This window comes from Porites lutea, chromosome 1, assembly GCF_958299795.1.
Source record: "Porites lutea chromosome 1, jaPorLute2.1, whole genome shotgun sequence".
Classification (NCBI taxonomy): domain Eukaryota; kingdom Metazoa; phylum Cnidaria; class Anthozoa; order Scleractinia; family Poritidae; genus Porites; species Porites lutea.
In genome coordinates, this window is record NC_133201.1 from 12,419,706 (window position 1) to 12,431,708 (window position 12,003).

The 12,003-nt window shown below is 39.5% G+C and overlaps 1 protein-coding gene across 1 annotated transcript; it reads right to left on the bottom strand.

The window, feature by feature from the left end:
- Positions 1-825: 825 nt before the first annotated feature.
- On the bottom strand, positions 826-8,345 carry LOC140945201 (methylenetetrahydrofolate reductase (NADPH)-like). The gene is made up of 8 exons (XM_073394255.1): positions 7,848-8,345; positions 6,538-6,651; positions 6,256-6,449; positions 5,521-6,093; positions 4,730-4,912; positions 4,258-4,356; positions 3,411-3,533; positions 826-2,093 (listed from the first exon to the last, which is right to left on the bottom strand). The coding sequence occupies exons 1-8, from the start codon at positions 8,305-8,307 to the stop codon at positions 1,860-1,862; spliced, it is 1,980 nt and encodes a 659-aa protein (XP_073250356.1). The 5' UTR covers positions 8,308-8,345; the 3' UTR covers positions 826-1,859.
- Positions 8,346-12,003: the final 3,658 nt, after the last annotated feature.

Here is a 12,003-nt window from a genome sequence, read left to right on the forward strand (position 1 = left end):
GGCCGGAGCATGAATATTTTTTTTAGGTTTAATTGGCGTGCATGAATTTTTTTCATTTAATTTTCCCTTGCGCGAATATTTTTTTTGTACTTCGCCCCCCCCCCCCCCCCACCCCCATAAGTTTTCGAATGGTCCGTCCCTAATTCAGGCACTTGCAACTCTGTCTTGCCGGTTAGTTGTCCGCACTAAGGAGTGAGGTTTGACTGTAGTTTAGTGTTATCAAGTTTAATTAATATACGTTACAATAGGCTTTTTCATGGAAGTGACGTCACTGGCTCAACCTTCACCAACGGGTCTTATTTTAGAAATTGTTATTGAGCGAGTGCAATTTGCGCGAGTGCAATTTGCGCGAGACGAGGGAAATGAGAAAAAAAATTTTCTCTTTCCCTCGTCTCGCGCTCCGCGCGAAATATCGCGTTCGCCCCGCTTGGCTCATAAAGCGCCTGTCATGCAGGCTACCCTGGCGCGCCCTTTTTCGAAGGTCCGTTTTAATATATGTACTATATATCATACCTCTTAACAAAGCAACTCATGTAAAGAAGTGAGAAGGATAAGAAAAAGGTCGAAGGACCTTGCAAAAATGTGTCCGCTTAAATAGTAATCAGTTCCTACGATTTAGGGACCAAGTGACCGTTGATTATAGTTGAGTGGTAGGTTGGGCGGCTATCTTGGTTTCAAATATATCAAGTTTAGCCTGGGATAAATCTACGACGGAGGAAGGCCACCACGCCCGACCCCGCGCCGGTAAATTTAAAACCTTCTTGGAGGGACCTCTCCGTCACATAATTAACTACCCAAAGAACTGTACAAGAATACGCCAATATATATCTTCGATAAGGACGTTTTAATTTAAGTCCCAACGTTCTAGGTTCCCCGATACCGTAAAAAAATGTACACAATGTTTCATTAATTTTCACCCACGGGTATCATTCAAATGACATTAAAAATATAATTTTATATTCACAAATCATCGGCGAAAAACGACAAGACTCCGTTAAAAGATTCAGGAGCCAACATTTCGACCGCTAGCTTTCCGTGAGAGAGAATCGACAAATTGCGACTTGTGTGTGGTTTATCTAGACCTCACACCCAGAGTCCACAGGCGATTTAAAAGGCTGGTGGTCCCTGAAGAGGCACCAAACACATCAAATTTGAAATTTGTTTCGAAAGAATATTCACGCGAATACCTTGCTAAGGCCGCGTTTAAATTTAAATTTAGCCATGAAATGACAACAGAAAACTAGCGGCCAGGAGCGAGGAGAGATATCTGTATTCGCGGGCCAAGAATTCAATAGAAGCAGTACCTTTTGTCTCCCCGACGAAAAACTGCAAGAACTCGTAGACCGAAATTCAACTTTACAGAAACATGAAGACTCCGGGTGTTGATCACTTGGAAATGTGTTGCGTTTTTCCACCTCTGTTAGTTTTAAAGACCGATAAATAAATAGTTTTTCGTACCTTTTTTCTATTTTTCTGACAGAAAGTTTCAATAGATATATTTCTCTTAAGTTAAAATTTGGACTCGCGCAAGTTGTGTTTGTATAAATTACTGACGGTTATCAACAGAGTTTGGCAAGTCTAAATAAATGCCATGTACATGTTACGTTGGACTGTAGACATTTATAAACTACTCAACCAATAAAAATCAGTTATCTTCTTTTAGCGAGATCAGTACAATTTCCATGTTAATATCCCTCTTGAGGATCGTACATTATAATCACACATTGCCGGCATCTTTTACTTTCACGTTCATCAACATGTAGCGTCACATTTTTCTGACTTTCCTTTACACCGAAACTGCATTTGTTCACCAGAACCACTGATATCCATATTCTTCCAGGTTTCAAATATTGTGAATTTTATTGTACAGCTTCTTGTTGTTTATGATCGCTTGCACGGTTGTTTTGTTGCAACTCTCGCCAACGCACTGTATTCTCTAGAGCTTCCCACAGGCAATTTCCCTTGATAAAGTCATTGTCCACAAGGTTGACCAGATAGTAATTTTTATAAATGCTGTCTATGACGAGTTTTGATGCTGAACCATCCGGGTAAAGCCGGCCCCACTGCTGCTGCCAAAGATCGAATGCCTCGTCCTGAATGAAACACAAACAAAAGCGAAGATGAAATGATTTGATTCCAAGGAGTTTCAACTACACAAACCCAACTATGTGTAGAATGCTCAAAGTTACCCAATTTTTCAGTAAGGGACCATTCATTATTTATGGTAGTGGGTGGGCTGGCAAGAATGAGGGGTGGGTCACGTCGAACTCAAGACAGTCAGAGGGGGGGGGGGGTCATCAGGAAATCTGCACACAACGAGGAGGGGCTACCTGCTTTTTTATTTTATTTTATTTTATTTTCCGATAGCTCCCCTTGGACTAACTGGTATTAATGGTTTGCAAGCCTCTAAGAAAGGCCAGCAGTTCATGGCTACAAATGACATGTCCCAATATTACGTCCAAAACGAGATTGGCGTGGTAACTGTACAACTGGTACCGTGTCTTCCTCGGATAGTTTTGGTCCCTGAGGAGTTGCCAGTACTGCAATGTACAACAACAAGGTCAAGCTGGCAGTCACTTCCTTCGACGGAATTACTAGACTCGTTGTCTGATATCTTCTTCACTTCTTGCTCTTGCCTGGAGGTGTTTGCGTGATTTCTAAACCTGTTTGTTGGATTCGTCGGATTTTACCGTTCTCCTTGCCTTTTAGTGAGAGTTTAAAATGTCTTAAATCCTTCTTTACTTTTAGCTGCTGGATTTCGCAAGTGTAAAATAGATGTGTTCCAGTTATATTTTTCAAACCGTTCTTGTCATCGTTGTTGTCTTTTTTCACCTTTTTTCACGAAGGTTCTTATTAGCAAGATGATCTTTAAATTCCTTTTCCTATTTCGTTTTGTCAGAAAACGATAACTATCGCTCCTCTTCCATTTCTGTATATTCCTGAGTGAAAACTCAAAGATAATACTTCGTCCTCTGAATCCAAAAAAGCGGCCGTTTGTGACATATATTCCCACTCTATTTGTAACAGTTCCACCATAGGAAGAAAAGGAAGCAGAGGGAGCAGAGTATATTACTGACGGGTGAAAAGGATCGAGTTCGATGTAGTGATACAGATAAGTACAAACACTCATTAATATTTGCTTGAGTTTTTGAGTTTTATATCTTTGTTCTCACACACCATTGTTATCTAGGATCTTCCAACCAAAAAATACGGGACAGTGAACAGTCTTAACTATTTGAAACTAGAATCAAGTCATTTTTCCTAAAACTTGGTGAAGAAGAAAGCTATAAATGAACTGTAGCGACATAAGAATTTTTTGCCATCACTATCATTAGCTATCATTGCAGCACAGAAACCAAAGCAACCACAACACTCAAAAGAAAAGCAACCAGCCAATACAGACTACATACCTTCCAGGACTCAAAGCTGATAGGATCAACAACGGTAGGCTGAGCAATTTCCTTTCCAGGGAAGACACCCCATGTGACGGCAATAGGTGAAAACTTGTCGGCATTTGTTACATTTACTGAACCCTAGAAATGAAAAGATAGACTTTGAAACTGACCTTTCTTTCTTTTGCCCATAATACTTGCTAGCACCTGCGATGGAGGCTAACTTCACTCAAATAATTCCCACAAGACACATGACATAAAGTTATGTTGCATTTGAACTTGCTAACAACTTTATCTGCAGCAGAATGCCCCTCCCCAGAAAATGGTTTTAAAACAAATTGACTCTCTGAGTCCCAATAGTGACTAACATCAATTTTCTCCTAAAAAATCCATACAGCAACAAGAGAAAAGGTTCTGAAATTCATAAAATTATCACCAAATTATGAGAAAATACTTTGATCTTTTCCTTAAGAAAATTTAAGTACTGAGGAGTGTGCTCTAGCAGGCGGCTGGTGGCCCCTGGCACCCATTAACTTTTGCTATCAGTTAACTAAAAAATCTTAGTTATTTCATAAGCTGGGCACCCTACATTTTACAGGTTCAGCGCACTGGGCTCCTATTAATTATTGTCCTAAGAGCACAGTCTTCAAGGAGATCAGTCTGGAGGCTTGAAGGGTTAAACAGTAACTTGACCTCTTTTATTTCTCTAACCTGCCAATTTTCTCTAGAAGAACATACATATCTCATGCTCAAAGTTACATGTACATGTGCAGAACATCGATCAACATACTTCTCTTATTACCTTATAAATGATGCTGAAAGAAAAACCTACATAAAAAGAAGAACACTGGATGGCATATCTTACCTCCCTGTTCACTACATGATAATTGACTTGGGGATATTCCTTCAACACTTCAAGGAGAATATCAACAACTTCTCTGCAGGTGAAGAACTCTAGATATGCCTGCCACAGAATAAAAGCAATTCTGGGTGAGACAACATTGCAAAGGGTCACCATTTCCTTGAAAACATGTACATATTACAGACATTACACTCTTTCACATAAGTTGGAAAATGAAAGGGTGTGGGGTGAAGAGTGTTGAAAATAAGGAGTGCAGTACAAAAGGCAGAGTGTGTGTTGCTGATTCATGATAGGAACTAGAATAATGCTGCGTGCATTGACTTTTGTTATTTATAGTAGCTATTCAAAGCTGTTCTTTCATTAATGTATAATTTGACAATGAAAATGCAGTGATGCATTGCTATTTTGTGGTAACATTAGGACTGACTGTGAAAACTGTTGGGGAGGAATTTGTTGTTGTTTTTTGTTTGCTTACTTTCTGGTAAATATATCCTCCACTGCCTCCCCAGCCATGCGTAGAATCAGTGGAAGGTGCACCATTGACGTGAGGCTGACTGTTGATTGTTAGGATTCCTTTACTGTTCAAAAACACAAGGTTTTCCTGAATTAATGATGTTTCTGCAGCTATAGTGTCTTCATTCCAAGGAAGGGATTTCACCTGCATAAGAAAAAAATAAGCCTGAAATATAGAGCGTATTCACATGACGTCACGGTGGCCATATTGGTGTTCCAAAACAATGAAACGGTGGCCATGTTGGTGTACCAACATTTAACTCTTTTGTCATGTAAAAACTTTCTTTTGTTTGAATGAATTAGCTGTCTACATGAGTGAATACGCTCTACAAAAACTTAGGCTTAAAATGGAGCTCCAGTTTAACCAGTAATCAATTAAATTAATAAAATTTTTCGCGATGAGAACCCATGAGATTCTTCAAACAAGCTTTACCACAAGATACAAGATGAAGTCAGCGTGCAAAGAAAGTCATGTCTGATAGCCCTGGGCTAGTGGATTTTGCTATCGGGCTAGTGATTTTTGTTCTTAACTTGCCTGACAGGCAAGTGCTGTTTTTTGGGGAAATTCAAATTAGAGAAAAAATATTACAGATTGTAGTCAATCCTGCTAATCAAAAAAGGTCTAATTGAGGCTAGTTGAAATGACTTGTGGGCTAGTACATGCTAGCTACAGCTTGCCCGAATAGCAAGCTGTAAAACTGACTTAAATCTTTGCACCCTGTGAAGTAGAATTAATAATGATTAATTGATTACCTTCACACCAGCTTTGTTGTTTTCTCCAGAGATATAACATTTGAACACTTCAAACACATCTTCCATGCAGGTAAGCTCCTGTCCCCACATTTTCAGCAAGTCCTCTTTTTTTGTTCTACTTTTCAAGTAGAATAAGTGATGGTCAGTTAGATCACCAAATGATGGTGATGAAGAGTTTCCCCATCTCCCATTGGGAAATTCATCCCAATCTGATGTGCGGTACATATAACTCTTTGGCCGTGATGCCCAAAAGATGGGTCGCACATCTTCACAAAGCCTTTTCTTGTTTGCTGACAGTTTCCATGGCAATGGTCTGCTTGCTGCAGGGTCTTGGCACCATAAGTCTAGGGCAGTGAGAATCTCTTTTGTGGCAACTTCACGATTCAGGGTATAAAAGTGCAACCCAGGAACATCTTCACATGCTAACAGTTCCCTTGCCATTTCAATTCCTAGCTGAACACCATATTTACGAATGGCCTCATCATCATCCTTAATTGGTTCAATGGCATCAACAATCCATTGTGGAACTTCTAACCTCGACAGTTTGACAAGATGGCGTAATGAAGCATAACCCTACAAAGGAAAGGATAAAAACAGGAACCTCTCAATAAAATGCCCCTCAGTGATACTGATGCTGGTATTTAGTAAGCTTGGACTACAGTTTACTTGTCAGCTCTCTTTAAATCAAGATACATGTATATGTATACATGTGATATCATAGGAAACAATACTCACCTGAATAGGCATAATGCCAGGGATGATTGGTACAGTGATACCAGCTGCTCTGCAATCTTTTAAAAATTTGAAAAATGTCTTGTTTTCAAAGAACAGCTGAGTGATGATAAAATCTGCCCCAGCATCAACTTTCTCCTTTAGATGCTGTATATCCTCCTCATAGCTGGAGCAATCTGGATGGCCATTGGGGTAACCTGAAATACAAGTTGTAAATAATAAGCAAAAAAACATTCTAGGGTTAAAAATTAATTCCCTTCTCCTTTTAACTTACATGTTACTTACCAGCAACACATATGGTAAAAGTTTCACCAAATTCTTGTCGTATGTGATTAACCATGTCTGTACCATAGGCCAGACCATCATCTAATGCCTGCCACTCATCACCATGGGGAGGATCTGGAACGGAACATGGAAATTTAAAAAAAGAAGAAAACTTTAAAACCAGAATGTCAATCCATGACCCGAGGAACAGCACTGGCACAAGACCTATACCACTTTGTCACCACACATTTTATAATGTACGTAACCTAAATAATCTTATAGACACCCAGGGTTTCTAGTTAAATTCAGCGAGGCAGATGGGGGAAGAAATTTTATGGATAAGATGCATTTACAAAAGAGAAATGTTTATCAGGGCTATCATTATGAGCAAAAGGGGGTGGGGGGGGGGGGATTTCCCGTGGCCACTATGAGCGTGGTCCCCGGCTACTTTCATAGGAAAATAGAAAAAATAAAACCAAAAGAAATCCCTAGCCATTTGATTCCCCGCCTTCTTGTTGTATTTACCCAGCTACTTGAAATCTTAGTGTATATTCTCACAAATGCAACAAAACTCTTAAATATTTGCAGTATATGCTTTTTTGCACATAATATTCACAGTAGAATATCTAGTCCATTAATTTTATTAATACACACATAAATGAAATGTCAGAATCCTTTGCTTTGAACTTGACATTGAAGGAGATGCAATGCACATTAACACAATAATAATTTATTGTTGCAAGAAACTGAATAAATTGAATGGATTTTGCTTTATTTCGTAGTATTTTGGAGCAGCTGTCATGTGCAACATTTATTTGACGGCAGGGCTGTGCTCTAGCAGAGCCTGCTGGCCCCTGGCGGCTTACTTTTGCTCTTAGGCGACTAGAAAATCTTATTTTTTTATACAGTCATATGCTGGGCACCCTAGATTTTACAGTTCATTTAGAGCACAGTTGCGCTCCTTTCAATTTTCCCTAGAGCACAGCCTTAAACAGGGGGCATTTACTAGAAAGGACTGTCTAATGCAAACTTAAAAAAGTGTTGGGGGCATTCATAAGTGGACAAGAGGCGTTTATTTGAGAGAGGGTGTCTATTTGACCATGTAAGGTAACCCGGAATGAATTAAACAAAAAAGTGTTAATATATCATGTGCGCTCCCAAAACAATGGGGTACCTTACGCCTTAAGGGTTTTTCAGCATTAATTGCTTCAATAATCCGTACAAAGTTTTGAACATCCTCCCAAGTTTAATGACCTACATGTACTTCAACATTTTGACAAGAGCCCTCACTAATTCAGGCTTTACTTATAAAACAAGTAATACACTCGTACCACCACGGAGGGCAAGGACATTCCTGATTCCAAGAGATTTGGCCTTCATCAAATGCTTTGTCACTGTAGCTTTCACTGTGTTTGCGCAGGTAATGTGTAGCATTGTCTCAAGGCCACAGTAATTAAGAGCTGCACTTGCTATTGTTATTGAACTGGTCTCCTTATCACCACCAGGATCTCCTGCAGGATGCCATGTCACATCACAGAACAATGGACAACCCATAGCAATGCGATCAAACTTGGCAATCAAGTTCACTGCTCCATTTGGCGTTCTTGGTGGAAAGAATTCCAGGCTAAAGAATTTTTCATTTGCAGCAATCTTTTGGTGGATTTTCTCAATCAGCGTGAGAGGTGATGAGGGTACAGAAGGAGTGTTAGGCTTGGAGCCTCTGAGTCTTTCACTATTCATGCAGTTAAGCAGCTCTAAGGCGGGCGCGGTATCCTGACGACCAAGCCCCATGATTTATCAATGCAGTAGTAGCAGCAACTAAAAGGAAGAACATGACAAAAATGTATTAAAAACTAGCCACTCTTTCCCGTAACCTTAAACATGCCCATTAATTAAAGGGAGAACTTGATGTTGATCAAAGTCACTTAGGGCCTTTTTACATGCATTCCTCAATTTGGCAGCAAAGTATTAAACTGAAGTTATCGTTATAATTTGTTGGGATATGGTTGATAAGACTTTCTTAAAATAAAATAAAATCAATAAGTCTCCGCAACAAGATACCTGTACTGCAATTGCACTCAAATGCAATGACAGAAATGCTAGTCTTATGCCCTACAGGGCAAAGCATAAAAGTTTGTGTAATTTGTAGGTGTTTGTCTCTCTTTCAAGTTACGTGCCAGAACGGGAGTGACCGTACTTTATGCTTGGTCTCTAGATTTCCACACACGGTAGTTCTACTGGGAATATTGCTGGTTTGCACATAATGTCATGTTGGCCAGGTTGGTGATCAAGAAAAGAGCAGTGCTCCAAACACAATTTTTTTCAATGGCGACCTATTACATTATAAAATGGTCACCGGACATAAAATATTGGTCGCCATTAAAAATTAAAAATAAAAAAAAACACGCTTGGTGTAAGGGTTATACCGCCAACCACATCGATTACCGGTAAAGTAAAAGCCTGCATATAACAGGGTTTACTCTACAGCATGGCCTTGCGGGACTTCTGCAATTTGCGAAAAAATGCCGCATAAAGTTTACGTTGCCGCCTCATATGGGGCACAAAAAAATAGACTCAAAGATAAGTACTATTTTTTTGAAAGAAGCTTTTCATTTACGTTAAAGCATTAGAGTCACTTTAACGTCATGTTCAGTACAAGTCCGTAAATGATAATTTCAATAAACGTTCGTTTTCTCATGGAACAGTCTGTACCAATAAGTTCAAATAAGATCCCACTTGTCTTATCAAAATGGCTGGCCAATCATCATGCCTAAATCACAATGGAATTAGGATGCCCAGCGGTTCACACCAGGACAACCAGGGGTAAGAAGAGGAATATTGTCTTAAATACAGAGCATAAATAATATTTCTTGCAAATGTTCATCTCAATTTGACTTTAGAAAGACCATTAACCCTAGCTGATAAAGGAAGTTTGTAAACTTTGGCAAATGACCACCAAACACAATCAGCAACAAAAGTAGTTGACAAACTTGACTAAAACTGGTGCTTTTAACAATAATTTCATTCATTTATTATTTCATTCTATTTAAATATTGTAAATCCCCCCATCCCCAAATCAATGTTGTTTATAGTGAAAGAGGGTCTAAAATAAAACATCGATTTTTGGGGGAGTAGATAAGTATGTCCACTATTAAAAAAGGGGCCATTTTATTAAAGTGTCTCAACACTTGGGTCCCTCATTGTAGCCTAGTGCAGGACTTATAAGCAATATTCATGGCAGCTTTTAATCTCTATGGCCTAACAGTGACCACAAAACAGCTTAGCTAGTTTCAAATGGCATTCTTCAGAAAAACTTGCAGGGTCAGAGGGTTAAACAGACCAGGATGAAAATGTAAAGGCCACTTATGTTATCTCACTTAGTACAATTAGAAAGACATAGCAGCCTGATTACACAGAAGCACTTAGTGGCCATTACATGGCACGTCAAGGTTTCTAACATGCTCTCCCAAACAAATGCATGTTGGCCAAAACAATATTTTGTTCGTTTAGCTTATTGTTGTTTCTTGCTTCTGGGCTTTAATGCCTGCCACAGAACAACTTCAACTTGTAGCAATATAATCATATTTAACCTAGATTTTAAAGAACTTTTCTAAATTCTAAGCTAAAACGCAAGTTCTCAAGGGAATTTTCCAAAACTTTAACTTATTTGGACTACATTTCTATTATGGTCAGTTCACCTATTGTGCAACATTCAAGCGACCACCGTTGCATAATGCGAGATGCGAATCGTCTCAGTTTAATAACGAATAGCCAAGATATATTAAGCTAAACCTGCAATTCCAGCAACCACAGAATAATGGTGCACAGCTTATAAGCTTAGTGCACAGTACAAAAACTACATTTTTCCCAGCTAAACAGTGCATTGGCTAGAGATGGCGACAGATCAGAGCCGAAGGAGGTTAACATCCACGAAACTAAGCTTTTAAAAACTTACAAGTTCGCATCACATCAAAATTTTACCTAAATTTTCCCCAATAAAGAAAAGGAATTCACAGTTGATGAGCTTGCACCAACCGTTCGAACCACGGTCCAATGCAAAGCTTAACAACTGGTTCTTCGTTCTAAGACCTATCGTGGCGACTGGTTTGACCAGTTTGACATGTCGATCATCGATAAACAGCCTTATTTGAGGAAAAAAAATAAAATAAAATCTAAAATGTCTTACCTTTTTTAAATTGTAACCAGCTTCTAAAATAATATCCTAGACTGATGCGCGCAGTTTAAATGACCGTTTCACAAGTGTTAAACCTTTTGTGTATGTAATTTCCCAGCCGCCATATTTGGCGGCTATTTCGTCAGGATTCAACAGATTCATGCAATAGCCACGTGCATTTGACCAATCAGGATTCCTCTTATAATGTAACTCCGCTGGGATTCCGCTGGGACAATAAGACACCAATAGACCAATTACCAATCAAATTCTTCGTAATATTGCGCACTAACAAAACGGGAAAGTTACTGGAAGTTGGATTTTCCCAGGACTACAATTATATATCTTCGATCTGCTGTGAATCTACCTAAAATTTTATCCGATAAAGGGAATGTTTACCGGCAAAGCTAGCACGAGCTTCGTTTTTGTTTTCAAGAGTCGAAGGCATTCTTTTAATATTTAATATACAGAAGTTTTTTATGCCATAAATGCCGTCTCATTTCGTAATCATTTGGTACGACTCAAGTTTCAAGAGAAACAACGACCGGGTATTTTTAGCCTGCCGAAGCTCTCCATTTGGGGGATGGCTAGCCTGAGTCACAAGTGACAACAGGCTTTTGATTTATTACGTCTACGACACTGGCAAGTCACGCGCTGGCGGCACACGAATGGAAGTTACTTTAATGGAAGTTAGGCTCCTGGAAGCAGGGGTAGGGAGACACCCCCATCCGTCATCTCCCATCCCCGCCCCCTCGCAAACCTCCAACTCCACTATTTTTAGGAGGCTAGTTTCAGGATGCTCGGTACCCGGGGCTCGGTATCTCGCCTAAGGACAGAAATCTCAAGTTTTGTTCTCACTTAGGCAGGAGCCCATTGCTCCTAACTTAGATCAGAGTAAATTCCCGTTTTATACAGTCGCACTCCCGGTAACTCGAACCCTCAACCCTGAGTCAACCCTCTATGCTCTATAACTCGAACCTCCAGTCTAGCGAAGCAATTTTCCATTTAGATCATGTTCTATATAGTTTACCCTCGATAACTCGAACTTTTTTCTATCTCCCATGATGTTCGAATTATCGGGAGTCGACTGTATTCCCCTTCAGAAGTGATTTCTTCAACGGCGGAGGACAGTATCGAGCCGTGTGTCAGATAAATGGAATAGCCCATACTCACCCTTAAAGTGCATTATGAAATGAGCAAGGAACAACGAAACAGCGTCCTATGTTATCACTACCGATATGAGTCACGGATTGAGAAATACATTCACAAATATTTTAAGGTTACAAAAAATTCAGGGCTTACATTTAAAACAAAAC

What these genes read in the sequence shown, in the direction of transcription:
- LOC140945201 (XM_073394255.1), bottom strand. Translation starts at nt 8,307, where the DNA reads ATGGGGCTTGGTCGTCAGGATACCGCGCCCGCCTTAGAGCTGCTTAAC. An exon ending in GAGGATATATTTACCAGAAA is followed by an intron (nt 4,357 to 4,729) that starts GTAAGCAAACAA and finishes ATTCTGTGGCAG; the next exon opens with GCATATCTAGAGTTCTTCAC. An exon ending in TCAGCTTTGAGTCCTGGAAG is followed by an intron (nt 2,094 to 3,410) that starts GTATGTAGTCTG and finishes TGTTTCATTCAG; the next exon opens with GACGAGGCATTCGATCTTTG.